Genomic DNA, 15,766 nt, shown 5'->3' on the forward strand with positions numbered 1-15,766 from the left:
GCTTCCAGCACATCTGTCCTATGCTGTCATTTTCTTTGATAACTGAAGTCAAGCTTGATTCTATACGGGCTTTGCCCACACGCGAGCACACACACGCACACATACACACAACAAACCAGGCACCCTCGGTGAGCACTTTCGGGGTGGGGGGAGAAAGCCCTGGGAGCCAGCAGTAGGCCATCTGCTGGGCCCGCCTTATTTTAAGAGAGCCCAGAGCAGAGGGTCCAATGAGAGACACAAGACCTGCCACCGTCTCCTCCTTCCCAAAATAAATGCAAAATAAATGCCAGGCGGGGCGCCTAATCCCACAGCACCCTTCACACACACCTCCACACCGTGTGTATGTGTGTGTTTGTGCACTGGGGTTTGTACACGTGCTGCTCCCGACGGGTCACTCTGGCTCTGGGTTATTTATAGAGACCATCAAAAGCCCAGGCATCCCACTCAACCCCTCGCAAACCAGAGCCCTGGCCTCCAAGGACCATTCCGGCTCTTCCGTTCCAACTATTTATATTAAACCTGACACCAAATCAGTAAGGACACAAACAAGTCATTACAAATGAGGTTCCTTTGGGTGTCCAAGGTAAACACAGGGCTTGGAAGACTAGCCCAGGCTCTTGGCATCCAGCTGCCAAGACCCCTCCTCAGCAGCTGATGAAAAGGGAGACCCTAGGCAGGGCACGTGTTTTTCATTTCATTCATTTTACTGACTCACTAAGCCCATCCCCCAGGCAGCTCCCTCGATGGATGGGTGAGGGTATCCAGGGGTGGGGGGTGGACTTAAAGAGTTACACAGGATCCCCACAGCCCAAGAACCAGCTGGGGACACAGACTTAAGAGAAAGAGGCAGCATGGGAAGGGGGGGGTACGCTAAAACTTCACAATGAATGAATGAATGAACCCCAGGGTCACTCTCAAAGTGGGGCAGGAACCTGCTTGCCCTTATCACACAGCCAAGTATGATCGTCATTCAATGAAACGAAATTACCATGCTTTACACCCATTCAAGACATTTCTCTTTACAAAGGGCTCTCAGGTTTATTATTTCGGTCCCATTAGCAACCTATGGCACAAACACGAGGGATGGGGTCCTTCAGTTTACAGATGGCACAGGGGGTTCAGAAAGACCTCAACCCAGGTGGTCAGTGATGGACAGGGCTGGAACCCTGGAGGTATTCTTGAATACCTCCAGACAGCTCCTGATATACTGTATATATCCTTGAATATCCTGCACGTTAAAAAAATTTTTTTCTTGGATACGTCTTAATATCTCTCTGACAATGGTCAGTTGAGACACACACAGTCCTGGTGACATACTCCACCTTCGTCTCAAGCCAATGGTGGGAGAAAAAACATAGCATGGAAACCCAAGAGGCCAACGGAAAGGTGTCCGTCTATATATCAACAATGCCCACGGCTCACAACCACAAAGACAAGCACCAAAACACAAAGGCTCCATGGCCCCTGCATCCAGGACCCCCAAAGCTCTATAAAGGCATCTCCATCAAATTGAATCCTGGTGCTATCCCAGCTGAGGCCTTGGAAAGGGGGAGGGGCACGCCCAGGCGGGGGCTCCTCTGCCCACCCACAAAGGGGAGGGGTCACAGCAGGGTCCCGCCCGGGAGCTGTCTTACCTAAGATCTCCCAAACCGCACGTGGTGCTCTTTACAAAGGCTGGGAGACTGGGAGACACAGAAGCCCCACTGTCGGAAAGGCCCTGAGGAGCAGCCTTAGCACAGGCCTTAAGCAGTCTTGGCTACCGCTGGCAAAGTGGAGCAAGGAGGCCAGGGGAGGTTTACCCAAATGTTCACATAAGGAACAGGGGGGGGAGGGGGGACAGGTGCCCAGTGACTGCCAGCCACAGAAACCAGACCCAGTACCTTCCTCCCAAACAGCCTGAAACCATAAGCTTAAAGGCACTGAAACAACTCCTTTCACGTGATCCTTTGCTTCCTGGCAAAAGCCAATCCGTTTCCACTTCAGGTGTAGACCAGATGTCTGCGTGGGGTGGAGGGAGACCAGCTCCCGAGGTTGTAAGAGCGCCCCCTGGTGGCTTGAAGACAATCCCTTCCCTCCCAGCAAAGGCCACCCCAAGATCGCCAGCGTCTAGGCTCAGACGGGGACTACTTTGCCCCTCCTCCTGCTGCCGCACCTGGAGGCCCCACCCTCCGGAGGGAGGGCAAGCGCCACAGAGCCACCAGATCGCAGCCCCCTTCTCTAGCACCGGAGAACGACACAACAGATAGCAAGATAAGCAGCTCAGAGAGCAGTCCTGTGCCCAGCCCCCTCTCCCCACCCCACTTGCCATCAGCAGCCACCTAGAGTTAAGAGGCTCATTCTCTTTTTGGATATTTGGAAGGGGAGAGAGAGAGAGAAACAGAAAAAGTCATTCTAACAGGAGGTCTGAAGCTGCCTCCAAAGGTCAAGAATCTTAAGACTTGGCCATTCTATAAAGGGCTGTTTGTCTTTGGAGCCTCAAAAGGAGAAGGTACCCCAGGGCCCCCGTCCTCTCTGGCCAAGACCTTTTCTCCATTAGCACTAAGCAGCAAAACTGATCGACTGGGGTCTGACCCTCCGGCTGCAAGTATTTAAAACCTAGAATAATATGCCAGGAGGCCCTAGAGCCAAGGGTCCTTCATTCGGGCAAGTCCTAGGGCCTTCCCTTGTTAGGAGGGCTTCTTGCTGGGGAACCATCTCATTCTACACAGAGACCCACAAGCTCAGTGTTAAGCCAATTGCTGGCTCTCATCTCATCCGAACACAAAAGTTCAGAAGATCCCACTTACCCCCACGTTCAATGGGTGCACCCGTTACTTCCTGTGCCTCCACCACAAGCCAGCTGCCTCTGTGGCCACATTAATTCTACCCTCTACTGATTGGTGGTGAAGGGCCCTTTCCAAACCCGGTGCTGAGTGCAGCCGGTGACTCAGCGACATCAAAAGCTGCTGTCCTCTCTCTCTCTCTCTCTCTCTCAACCCCTTCTGAGACTGGCCCAGGATAAGTAACCAGCATTAATGAAGAACTGCCTGCCCCTGTCTGAGGTCAGCACACGAAGACTACATCCCTTTTCCCCCTTTAAACACCGACAAGAAACATCAAAGTGTTGGTGGCTGGGGCGCCCAGCTCCAGACGGGCCTTTGTCAGCCTCAGCAGCACATCCGTCCATCCATCCAACCCCCCTACTTAACTCAAAACATCTGCAAAGTCCATCGCACCCTCCAAAATCCCCCCAGCCCCCCGCCCAAGTCTTACCTGTATCCATTTTCAACAGTTTCCGTGGACCGCACATTCGCAGTAGCCCTCAGAGTTTTGCTGGACAAGCCAACCACAGTGGGTGAGAGTTTGCACTTGAAGTCGGCACAAGTCCACTCCTCTTCTTCATTTAAGGTGGGGAGGTAGCCACACACGAGCTTGAGGCTCCCCAGGCCCCCGTTACTCATGTAAGCTGTGTTTTCTCCCCCACTCCTCACGTATTCGAGGTATATATCAGAAGTCAGAAACATCTGGTAGGCATTGTCCTCCATCACCGACTGGATCTCAGTCTGCGCCTGGTCAAACATGATGGAATCAATCTGCTGCTTCTTGATGCCATCTCTTATATACGTCTTGGTGGCAGGTTTCAGCTGCTTGGAGACAACGCTGTTGTTCTCGATGTACCTTTTGTAGATTGCTTTGGCTACTCGTAAAGTTTTGGTCTCTTTCAGGTTCATCTGCCTGAATCCATTGCAGGCAAACCAGAAGTCCAAGGTATCCACGCATTTCTCCCTCTCCAGGAAAGTCCGGAAGAGATAAGCCCCGTCTTGGTCACCCAACAAGGAGTGCAGTGACTTTGTCCACCTGGTCAGAGGGGAATCCGGAGATGCCCGCCCCTCGGGCTCCCCCAACCCATCCTCGTTCCGCCTGGTGTTGGAGGAGACAGGCATGGGTTTGGTGACCTGGCCCTTTCCCAGCCCAGGCTGGCATGGTGGGGTCTCCCCTTCTTCCCCAGGCACGGGGGGCCGAGGGGCATCCTCGTGGAAACTGCTGCTGGGGTCTGGGAGGCGAGGCACCAGCACAGCGCTGCTCATGGTGAGGGAGTTCTTGCTGAGTTTAGGAATTTTTTTTTCTTCTTCCAGTCCCTCTCAGCAATCAGCGTGGTCTCTCTCTCTCAAGTCAGCAGGGACTCATCTGAGCCTCCTTTCTGGGAAGAAAAGGAAGGGGGGAGGTAGAGGGAGAGAAAAGGGTATTGATATAATCAAAACCAGATCTACCCAACATCAAAGCAAGAAAGTAAACAGGCTTTTCAACTCCTCAAATTCAAATCAAGCAACCCAGCTATCTGCGAGGTGCTCATCTAAAGTATCAGACGCAGCTTTTTCAAAGGCGAAATCTGAGCTCCCTACACTCGGGGGGTGGGGGGGGAGAGGAAGGGGCGGGGAAGCTGAGTGAGCCGGAGGGTGGGAGGTGGGGCGGAGGGGCTCGGGAGGTGTAAAAACCTTCCAAAAACTCACCCGGCCCCCCGCGCTCGCTGGGCTGCCCGGCCCGCGCCTCCCGGCCGCCCCCCGCCCATAGCGTCAACTCCAAAGCCGCGCACCCGGAGCCGTCAGGCTGTGTGCAGGTGAAACCAATTTCGGGAAATTTCCCCACTCGGCTCTCGGCACAGATAACTCGAGCTCCAAACGTGCCCTTCCCCGGCATCTGGTTCCCATTCCCCCCACCCACCCTCTCCCTCTGCACTCCCTCCTTCCCACTCCTTAAAAATTCAGATCTTCAACCGAGAAGGGAGCCCGCCCAGCTCAGGGCAGAAGGGGCTCCGGGGCTCCCAGCTAGAAGCCCCCACCCCCGGCCAACCCAGATGTAGACGTTCGCTGCGCCCCCGCCTCCCGCCAAGGATCTGACTCAGTCTACACCTCTGTCTTCCCGGCTCCCCCAAACCAGAAATCAACTCACTCAGACAAGACTTTGATCTTCAAACTTTGCCAGAGAGCAGGGAAGCCTCAGGACCCGCTGTCCCCGTGCCTCCCGCCCCCAACCTCCCAGAGCCGCAAACCCTACAAAACCGGATCAGAAACCATCTCACGCCACCACTGCCTGTGCCAAGAATCCCAAACTCTATTGACCTCAAGCCTAAATTTTTTTCCGAAAGAAAAAAGTCTTATCAAGCCAATAAACAAGCCTCTTTCCCTAACAAGGGAAGGATCAAACTAATGAGAGGGCAGGGAAGGGCCGGGGTGCGGGGGGAGGATGGGACGCGACCCTGAACCAGGAGCCAGGGACCCTGGGCTGGGGGGTGGGTGCTCGTGGCCTCCGTCCGGGGCCTCAGGCCTCCGGGCGAGCTCGGCTGGCGGAGCCTCGGGGCCGCCGGTAGCGCCGCGTTACCCGGGCGGAGGGGAGAGGGGCGGCCCCGTTACCTGGAAGACGAAGGCGGCCCGAGGCCCGGGTCTCATCTCCGCGGAGCCCCACCGGCCCGCCCCCACCCCCGGCCCAAATCCAACCCAACGCGTCCAGAGCCCCGGCGAGAGGGCCGCCGAGCGCGGGGCCAGAGACCCGGGAGGCGCTCACAGCACCCCGAGCTCGGGCGCGGGTCGGTCCCCGGCGCCGCAGCTCGCGGAGGCGCCCGCAGAAAAAGCACGGAAAGCAGCAGCCTAGTCCAGAAATGGCGACGCGCGGAGTCTCTGCCTCTCCGCAAAAGGGGCAGGGGCAGCCGGGGGCGCGGGGCCCGGGCGGGAGGAGGGACGCGGGGGACGCGGGCGCCCGGGGCTCGGGCCGCTCCAGCGCGCAGACTGAGCCTCGGCCAGCGCTCAGGGCCCCTAAGCGCGGACCAGTGGCTGGGAGGGGAGGAGAGAGAGGCGGGAGGGGAGGATGGGGAGGGGGGAGAGGTGGGGGGAGAAAGGGGCGGAGGGGAGGGCAAGCGGGGGGCGCCGCCACCCTTTCATCCCACCTTCCAAAGGCACTCCAGCGCACACTCACACCCCGACTCACATCCATAACAACCACAGCGATGCAACTCCCAGGGGGAGGGGGTAATCTACCCCCTCTCCGCCCCCGCCGCAGCAGCCACTTGCAGAAGTCTCTCCCCCTGGGCCCCCGCCATCCCGGCCACCACTCTGGGGAGGGGGCTTGGGCGCGCAGGGCGGCCCAGCCAAGCCCCCCGGAGCGCTGGGCGCCTGGCCCGCCGCTCCTCTCCGCGCCCGCCCGGAGCGCGCCCCGAAATAGCCGGCCGGCCAACTTCAAAGGGCCGCCGGGAACATCAAAGCGCGCGGACCGCCCCGCAGCCGCGGCCTCGGCACTCACCATTGATCCGCGCGCGCGCTCAGCGGCAAGACCTCGCAGGCGCCCCGGGCAGGGCCCCGGCCCTGGCCCCCGGATCGGCTCGCAGTGGCAGCCCCGGGCCCCCCCGGGCCAGTCCCGGCGTCGGGGAACATGGGGAGTCGCGCGGCAGGGAAGGGAGTGCGGGGAAACAACAATCCTGGGATTAGAGCGAGATCCACCGGCGAGGAGGGGGGAGCGGCGCGCCCCACCGCCCCTTTTATGCAAAAGATCCGAGTGGGCCTCCGCCCCCGCCGCGGCCGCCCCCGGCCCCTCCGGCCCCCGCCCGGCCCGGCTTTCAACACAGGTCCTGTTTCCAGCAGTCACTCCGCGCACCAAATGTCCTCCGGGCGCTTCCAACAAAAACTGCGCTGTGGATTTAACTGTGCACTTCAAAGGCGCGAGCCGAGCGCACGGTCCTGAAAGGGAGGTACGCGCCGGCCGCGCCCCGACCGGCCCCCCGCGCCCCCACCGCCCCTCCTCGGGGCCGTCCGGCTCGCTGCCCCCCTCCTGGCCGGGTCTCTGTTGGGCTGGACCCCTTCCAGCCCCTGGCGCCCGCGACGCGGCTGGGCGCGACCTCGCCCCCGGCCCCAGGGGGGCTCTCTTTGAAGCGGCTCTGCTGGGGCCGCGCCTCCACCCCCCACCTTTTACAGCAAAGCTTTCGGCTGGGTAGACAGGCGCCTCCGACGCCGGGCGGCCCCAAAATCCATAGCTAAGAAGGGTTATTTTTATTTCCCGGCGCTCGGGTTGTTACTGAGTTGCCAGGACCTTATCAAAGCGCAGCCGGCTCCAGCCGACTCCCCCGGGCCGGGCTTGGGGGAGCCAGTGATCCCGCCGCGCCAATCACAGCCGCGCTCGGCCGGCCCGCGCCGCCCGCCTTAAAGGGACAGCGCCGGGCGCCGCCCCGGCCCGGCCCGGCCCGCCCCCGCAGCAAGCTCAGCTCTGGCGTGAGCCCTTCCCCGGCCCTCCTCCGCCCCCTTCCAGGCCCCCGCGGCCACCGGGGCGCTCTCAGCCCGAGTTCTGATTCGGCCTTCCAAGTTCTCTGGCCTTTTTGCTCGAGCTCCCTCCCCCCGCCTCCCCCCCCACCCCACCGTCATCCCCTACTCTGGAAAGCAACAGTTTATTGTAGCATTCTGGCCATGGCAAGAACTGCAAGCAGGAAAAAAAAAAAAAAAAAAAAAAAAAAAAAAATTTTTTTTCTCGGTCATCAAACACTTTTCTACCTCTATTCAACTTTCCCGGGGAATTGGGCTGGAAGAGTCTTGTAAAAGTGCTGGTCCTGGGAGGGGATGGCCAAATGTACGTGCTTGTGCGCGCCCGTATCTGAGTGTGAGTTAGGATCAAGGTGGGCCCGTGTGTGGATGTCTGAGGATGGGGGCGTGAATCTGCCAGCATAGGCCTGAGTGCTGCAGATGGGCCCTGACACCTCCTTAGGAAGCGCTCCTCAATTCCCTGAAGACTTAACCCCAGCTTCCCAACCTGGCCATCAGAAGCCTCCCCCACACACTTGGACTATCTTTCTGTATCAGCCTCATACACAACACTCTCTTGGAAGCATCCCCCATCCTCCCATATGTTACACATTAAACAGATATGGAATGCCTTTTTCCCCATCCCCTCTCAGTTTTAATGCACTGAAAACGCCTCACCCCACTGTCACCCTCGAATCCTTCCCAACATTCCCCAATAATGTTTAGGAGTTACAACCTTCTCACTTAAAGTAATAAGAAAATATGCCACAAACCCAGAACATTGGTTGCCGAGGAATGATCTCTCATAGGATGAGCTAATAATTGACTTTTCCTCTTTCTAAGAATCATAAAGGTATAGACCAAATCTGTTCAAGAGCCTGGCATCATCAGAGCTGTGGGAGGCCTTGCCCCTCCAACTCTGCTCACTTTTTCTTCATTTACTTTCTTAGTGGACTGAATGGATAACAAACGCTTTTAAATGCAGCAGCGTCTCTAATCTGTCATTAACCTTCGGATCTATAAAGCATACAAGAAATGTGTTTTCTCGGTCTGTTTAGGTTTCATGGGAAAAGAGCAAGCAGAGTCAGCACCCACAATCTGCTGGGAAAGGGCAGGGAAGGTCCTCTACCGGCTGTGACAAGGGACCAGAGCTTGAGCAAGCCATGTGGCCAGACTTCTCAGTTCCTTGGCACCGTGGGACGTCCCCAAGACCTGCCTCTCTGTGTCCAGGGTCTGCACCTAGGGCTCACCTTTCCAGGTGGCCAGCCTGGCAGAAAGCCGCTGGTCCAGGCTAAGGAGCACGGCCGCCTTGGGGCAAACCAGGAAGGCCAGTGAGAGAGTGTGGCCAGGTGACTGACTCATCCCTGCCTTGGGACAACTGGATTCAAGGACACTGAAAGCCAGGCCACTTCAGAATGCTTTCAGAATGCTGATATGTAGGACCCATAGCCAAGGGCACAGCCACTCCCTTCGGCGACCCCAGGAGGGCCAAGAGCAAAGCTGTCCCTGTGGTTCCAAGGAGTCTTTAGGCCACAGAGGGTGTTATTATAGGAACAAAACTGTAATAAGAGGGGGATGAATTGCCATAGCAGTGTCTACAATGTAAACAACAGCAGCATGTGTGTGTGTGTGTGTGTGATCGCGCGCGCTCGGGGACACACACACACACACACATGCAATGGGGGAGGGGAACTTAAAAAAAATCAAAACATCCAAAATAAAAATAAACAATGATCAGAAAGAGGAGGCTTTAAAAAAGGAAGTGGAAACTTGGTTTTCATGGGTGGTTTTCCTCCCCTCCCAGCTGTCACAGCTGACCCTTCACTGCCCCCCACCAGCCAGGCCCCATCATCACAGGCTCCGCTTTAACCAAAGGATTGGCCTTCTGCTCCTTCATTCTCCCAGGGCTGCAGCAGCAGGAAGAAGGGACTGGCGATGGGGACACAGGAGCAAGGCTGAGTTCAGTCTGGGTCTCTCAGTAATAACCCCTTGGAGAGCCGGTTTCCAGAACAGGTGCTCGGTCACTGTGGGCCAGTGACTCCCCTTCCCCCAACCCCCACCCCCTTCCCTGTGCCCTGATGGTACATTTCCCACCCAGCAGTGAGGCTGGGCCAAGGGCTGAGAGGCCAGGAGCCTTCTCATGCCTCTAGGTATTCCACTACTTGTTGATAATCTTTCTGGAAAAGAATCCAAAGTCCTTCGCTTATACCCGCCGGTTTCTCAAGATAGCACAGTTTTCCATTTTCCCCTTCTCCCTGGCAGCAGCAGCATCATGTGACTTGTTGTAATCCTGCACGGTTGCCTGGAAACTGGAAAGCAAGGTGATGGATTTCTGCACATGCTCGCTCCCCACTCCTTTAAAGAAAAACCCTACAGCGGATCAACAGCCCACTTTGCCTAAGTGCAGACAAGTTTAATACAACAGAGAGTAATTCCTTTCTGGAATGGTGTACCGGCCTGAAATCCCAGAATCCCAGAAAACTCAGGGCTCCCTGAGAGGCACCTGGCCAGATCGCCGACCTTTAGTCAGCGTGACAAAAACCCCTCTGGAGGGGAAGTCACACTAGCTGCAACTTAGCTGCAACTTCGGAGGAGCTCAGACCCAGGACATGGCTCTTTAAGATTCAGGCACTTTGTCTTTTATTTCTTTGGAAAAGCGCCACCTTAGACAATGTAGCTTTGTTTAGGGAAGGAGGTAGAGAGACGTGCAAGGTGACCTTTCTAAAGACTGCAAGTCACCTGACTGCTCTGAGGCCCCATGTGTTTACCTGTAAAGTAGAAGGGGACTCCCCTCAAGAGAGGCTGTTGTGAGGACAGAAACACGCAGCACGAAGCTTGGCGCCTGGTAGGGGCTTGGAACATGGCGACTCTTTCTATGTAATCATCCTGTTTCCTCCATAGCCTGTTACCAGGAGTTCCCGTTGTTATTAGCGGGTTAAGAACCCAACTAGTATCCATCAAGACGCAGGTTCGATCCCTGGCCTTGCTCAGTGGGTTAAGGATCCAGTGTTGCCTTGAGCTTCAGTATAGGTCACAGACACGGCTTGAATCTGCCGTGGCTGTGGCTGTGGTGTAGGCCGGCAGCTGCAGCTACGATTCGACCCCAAGCCTGGGAACCTCCACATCCCACGGGTGCGGCCATAAAAAGAAAAAAAATAAAGTTTTTTTTTTTTTTTTTTTTTTTTTTTTTGCTATTTCTTTGGGGCCACTCCCACGGCATATGGAGGTTCCCAGGCTAGGGGTCGAATCGGAGCTGTAGCCACCGGCCTACGCCAGAGCCACAGCAACGCGGGATCCGAGCCGTGTCTGCAACCTACACCACAGCTCAGGGCAACGCCGGATCGTTAACCCACTGAGCAAGGGCAGGGACCGAACCCGCAACCTCATGGTTCCTAGTCGGATTCGTTAACCACTGCGCCACGACGGGAACTCCAACAAAGATTTTTTTTTAAAAAAAGTTTGTTACCTGTTCGGAGAAGAAATTCCAAAGCAGAGAGTCCCTCAGTTACTGGAGAACATTCATGGGAGTGGGAGAGGCGGGCCACATGAGAAACACACACACACACACACACACACACACACACACACACACAGGAGCACACATGTTCCTGGTGGACGGGGGCCTGGAGGCTGACCCCGAGGTCCTGCAGAGGGAACCAGCCGAGCTGGCTGGGTGGCGAAGGGGGGCAGAACCTGTCTGCCAGCTCCCAAAGGCAGTCCTGTCTGCTACCCCGAAAGAAATATCAGAATTTTCTAGCCGGGGGCAGGGGGGCTTCAAATGTCATCTAAGTCAACCCATCCTTTAAAAGATGAGGAAAACTAAGCAATAAAGAGGTAAAGGAGATTTTCCCAAGGTGTCTTTGCCCATCGGAGCCGAGCTAGAACCTCCTGGGATCCTGACTCCTGGTCCATCCTCTATGCCTCCACACTATGGTGAGGAGACCCAGGGCAGGGCTGCTGAAGACGGGATTCTGAGCATCCTGAGTCTTTGGCTTCCAGGGCAGGGCGAATGCATGTAATGTGGGATGCTTTCCTAAAAGAATCATCACGGGGCCTCAGCTGGAAATTCCGCTGAAACATTTCACTTTCAGCTTCTACCAGTGCCTAACCTCAACCCCAGAACCCGCCAGGCTCCCTTCAGCCAGCCCCTGGGCAGTCGCACCAAGTTTTTAATGGTGGCAGATGTATCCACGGGCATCTGGGTGAGGCTGGTTCACCAAAAGCAGAATTGGCTTTTACAGAGTCTGGGAGGAGGAAGAGACGAGGAAAAGGAGGGCTCAACTTCCAGCCACTCCCTCTCCACTTCCTCTCGTGTGTGTGTGTGTGTGTGTGTGTGTGTGTGTGTGTGTGTGTGTGTAGGGGGTGGGGCGAGAACTGGGAATGTCAAGGTGGAGATTTTGAAGCCACAAGTCATACAGTGAGGTTTCCTTAGGAAATCCTATCCCTAGAAATGGGGGCAGAGGGAAACATTTTTAATAAAATCATCTTTGTCCTGGGAGCCTCCATATGCCACGGGAATGGCCCAAGAAAATGGCAAAAACAAACAAACAAACAAAAAAACCTTCCTAATCCTATTTGCTTTCAAGTGATTAGAAATGGAGCCACACACTGCTGGGACAGTGGGCACCCTCCACACGTCATCTTAGACTTTGGCTTCCAGGGGGTGGCCTGACATCGGAACCGGAAGAGACCATCAATATTCAGACAAATCCAGAAAGAGGTTCTGGTTTTTGAAGTCATCTTCTCCAGAGTGTCAACCCCCACCCACAAAAGGTAGTTTCCAGAAAAGGAAGTGAAAGATAGATGGGGGACAAAACATCTCTGAAGTCAGCACTCTGACTGGTAACACGTGAAATTTTGCAAATACACAGATCTATGTTCCAGAGCTCTCTCCATAGGCTTTTTTTTTTTGCTCTGCTCCTGAAGTTTCATCCTGCTCCTTGGAAATAACTTCTGGAAAGTGAAGTTTTACCAAGCTTGAAATCAGGCCCTTTCTTCACTCAGGTCAGTGTCTCTTTTCTTTTTTTTTTTTCCTTTTCTTTTCTTTTTTGGGCTGCGCTTGCAGCACATGGAAGTTCCTCTGGCCAGGGATCAAACCCACACCACAATAGCAATCCAAGCTGCTGCAGTGACAACGCCGAATCCTTAACTTGCTGCATCATATGGGAAATCCTGGGTCAGTGTTTTCTGCAAGCTACTGAGAGTCTTTCTGGACTCCGAAGGATTGGCCACGGTGGCCCAGGATGCTTGGCAGAGCCCAGGAGGCCCTAGCGCACCTGCAGAGGTCCTGGATTTTTCTCCCTGTTGAGGAACCTTCTGTCTGTCAGATCCCCAGTGTCAGGTCCTCTGTTCTGTGAGCTGCCAATGCTGCCACATCCTCACCTCCTTGGCCTCAGGGCCCTCATGGTATAAGGTGGCCAATAAACTTCTTTCTAAAGAACAGAACAGTGGTTGCCAAGGGGGAGAGGGAGGGAGTGGGATAGACGGGGAGTTTGGGCTTAGTAGATGCAAACTCTTCCATTTAGAATGAATAAGCAGTGAGGTCCTGCTGTACAGCACAGGGAACTCTAGCCAATCTCCTGGGGTCAACTATGATGGAAAAGATGATGAAAAAGAATGTGTATAGAGATTACGACTGAGTTACTTTGTTGTACAGCAGAAACGGGCCCAACATGGTAAATCAGCAATACCGGAATTAATTTAAAAATGATTTAAAAACAAAAGAGGCGTCTACACTTGCCGCCTACGCCTTCTGTGCCCCATGTGTCCTCAACCTGTGACGTCTCTCCTTCTCGAAAGCCGTTTCCCACCAGGTAAAGCCACCCCCACCTTCCTAACCATGAAGTCACGGGGCCCACACGGCTCGGCTCATCTACAGCTTTCCTCTGTCTCAAGTCCCTCTGGCTTCCCCAACAGGACTTTCTAACAAGGACCACCTCCCTCTCCTCCTTCTCTGCGTGCCTTTCCCCTGCGATGCTTTCTGGGCCATCTCCTGTCCCCATCCAGAGCTCCAGGCTCTACCTGCTGGTGAGGGGAAAAGGAGGGCCCCCGACCCCGCCTCTAGCCCCACCCTCTTTCACTAACTTCCTCCATCCTCCCCTGACCTTGGGCAGGTCGGCCGCGGGAGTCTCGAATTTAACATGCTTAGAGCCGAAGCTCCCTTGTCCTTCAAGGAAACCAGGCATCCTCCTGCTGGGCAGTGACCCCAGGATCCCCTTCGGCCTCGCTTAGAAACCAGGGCCAAGACCAAACCCCTTCCTCTCCCTCCTGCATCCCCATCCAGTCACCCAGCCCTGCCAGGCCATCCCCCTGAAAAATCTCCTTAAACCACCACCGCCACCTTCTCCCCATATCTGCAACATCACCCGGCTCTGACTTGGGATCACTCGCCAGACACAGCAAGACGTTCTAACCATTCTCCCTGCCTGCAGTTTACAGCCCTGTGCCCCCAGCCCCCCTTAACACTGTTGCTACCATAGAGAGCACGCTGCACCCCCAAATTGATCGTGTCATTCCAGGCTTCAAATCCTCTCCTGGCTGCAGGTCACCTTCAGGATAAGGCCCAAAGCTTTTAGCCTGGCTCAGGAGGTGCTTGGCCAGGCCCACCTCCGGCTCTGTCTGCTGCCACTCTAGGTTCACCAAAAGCCCTCCCCCATGGAGCTTCCCCCCGCAAGAACTCCCCCCACCTCCCCCACCCCCCTGACTTACACTCCAGAGTCCCTCAGCTGGCTGGCTTCTTCTCCTTTTTTTGGCTTCTTCTCCTTTTTTTTTTTTTTTTTTGGTCTTTTTTTTGCCATTTCTTGGGCCGCTCCCGCGGCATATGGAGGTTCCCAGACTAGGGGTCGAATCGGAGCTGTAGCCACCGGCCTACGCCAGAGCCACAGCAACGCGGGATCTGAGCCGCGTCTGCAACCTACACCACAGCTCACAGCAAAGCCGGATCGTTAACCCACTGAGCAAGGGCAGGGATCGAACCTGCAACCTCATGGTTCCTAGTCGGATTTGTTAACCACTGCGCCACGACGGGAACTCCCTTTGGCTTCTAAATATGGTGCCAAATGTAGCAGGGGCTTGGGGCTAATTCTTTGAATGATGATGATCTTTGTAAAATAATTCTCTGAATTCCTGTCAATGGACTTAGATGGAGGGGAGACAGTTCCTGAATGGGGGGGCCCGGAACTACTTTGGAGAAGACTTTTTTTGTTCTTTGATGATTTTTTTTTTTTTTGCTTTTTAGGGCCACACCCGCAGCCTGTGGAGGTTCCCAGGCTAGGGGTCAAATCAGAGCTGCAGCTGCTGGCCTCTGCTTCAGCCATAGCAAACGCCAGATCCAAGCCACATCCGCGACCCACACAGCTGATGGCAACCCCGGATCCTTAACCCACTGAGCGAGGCTAGGGATGGAACCCATGTCTTCATGGCTCTTAGTGGGATTTGTTACCGCTGAGCCACGAAGGGAACTCCCCTTTGATGACCATTTCAATGATGGGAACCCCTGAACAAACAAGGGGAAATTATCTGCCCATCAGATACGGCTGAACCTCCTTAATGGTTTTCTTAGCAAAAGCATTAGTATCCCAAACATAGATTAAAATGTGTGAATGGAACCTCACCTCCAGTTACGAATGTCCTCCTGATAACCACTTTCCCTGATAACTCTCGACTTAGCAAAAGATAGAGTAATTATTGAAACTGTGAACTCTGCCTTGATAATCTCAGGGCAACACCCCAACACTTGGTGCGGGGGTGGGGGGGAGCGGGGGGGGGACGGACGTTAGGACAGAATGGAGTGGAATACACACGCCTGGTGCCGGCCTGGCCCTCAGACAAGGAAGGCTGGGAGCAAGAGGCCATCAGCTTCAACAGGTGATGGAGCCCGGAAGACCAAACTCTCAGCTGAAGTTATCAATGACAATATTTCCTCTCCCCCTGAACTGAGGGATTTTTTTTCTTTTTTCTTCTTTTGCAGAATTGAATTTTTTTTTTTTTTTTTAATTTTGCCTTTTTGCCTTTTCTAGGGCTGCTCCCTTGGCATATAGAGGTTCCTGGCTAGGGGTCCAATCGGAGCTGTAGCTGCCGGCCTACACCCCAGCCACAGCAACGCCAGATCAAACTGTATCTGTGACCTACACCACAGTTCATGGCAACTCCGGATCCTTAACCCACTGAGCTAGGCCAGGGATGGAACCCGGAACCTCACGGTTCCTAGTCGGATTCGTTAACCACTGCGCCATGACATGACGGGAACTCCAGGATTGAATATTTCCCCCCAAGATCAATGTGTTCAATCTGTCTACCTTTGTTCAAGCTTTCACATGGATCCATCAATTCACAAATCAGAAAAGAGTCGGAAACACGGTGGCTTGTTTGGGGCGGGGGCGGGGGGCGCAGAAAATCTGGCCACTGAAAGGGAGGGAGGGGCTTCCCCCCTCCCCCTGCTCCATTCCAAGGTCAGAGAGACCCAAGGGCGGGGGGAGGTGTGAGGGCAGGTGTGAGACGGCCGCCTG

General features: G+C 55.2%; 2 protein-coding genes across 8 annotated transcripts in view; both read right to left on the reverse strand.

Annotated features, from left to right (window-relative positions):
- Positions 1-7,050, reverse strand: part of AXIN2 (axin 2) — a 31,915-nt gene extending 24,865 nt beyond the window's left edge. Inside the window, exons 1-2 of one of the 7 annotated variants that reach the window (XM_021066736.1) lie at positions 6,933-7,050; positions 3,253-4,180 (exon numbers count right to left, since the gene is read on the reverse strand). In XM_021066736.1, the coding sequence (XP_020922395.1) occupies positions 3,253-4,067 (815 nt within the window). In that variant the 5' untranslated portion in view covers positions 4,068-4,180; positions 6,933-7,050. The other 6 variants (XM_021066739.1, XM_021066733.1, XM_021066738.1 and 3 more) reach the window with 6 other exon arrangements.
- The window catches only part of CEP112 (centrosomal protein 112), a 475,548-nt gene continuing 463,907 nt past the window's right edge, over positions 4,126-15,766 (reverse strand). The window contains exon 28 of the transcript XR_002337057.1: positions 4,126-4,180. The gene's annotated coding sequence lies outside the window, so the exon portion shown is untranslated. The remainder of the gene's footprint in view (positions 4,181-15,766) is intronic.

The sequence above is a fragment of the Sus scrofa genome, chromosome 12, assembly GCF_000003025.6.
Source record: "Sus scrofa isolate TJ Tabasco breed Duroc chromosome 12, Sscrofa11.1, whole genome shotgun sequence".
In the NCBI taxonomy this organism is placed as follows: Eukaryota; Metazoa; Chordata; class Mammalia; order Artiodactyla; family Suidae; genus Sus; species Sus scrofa.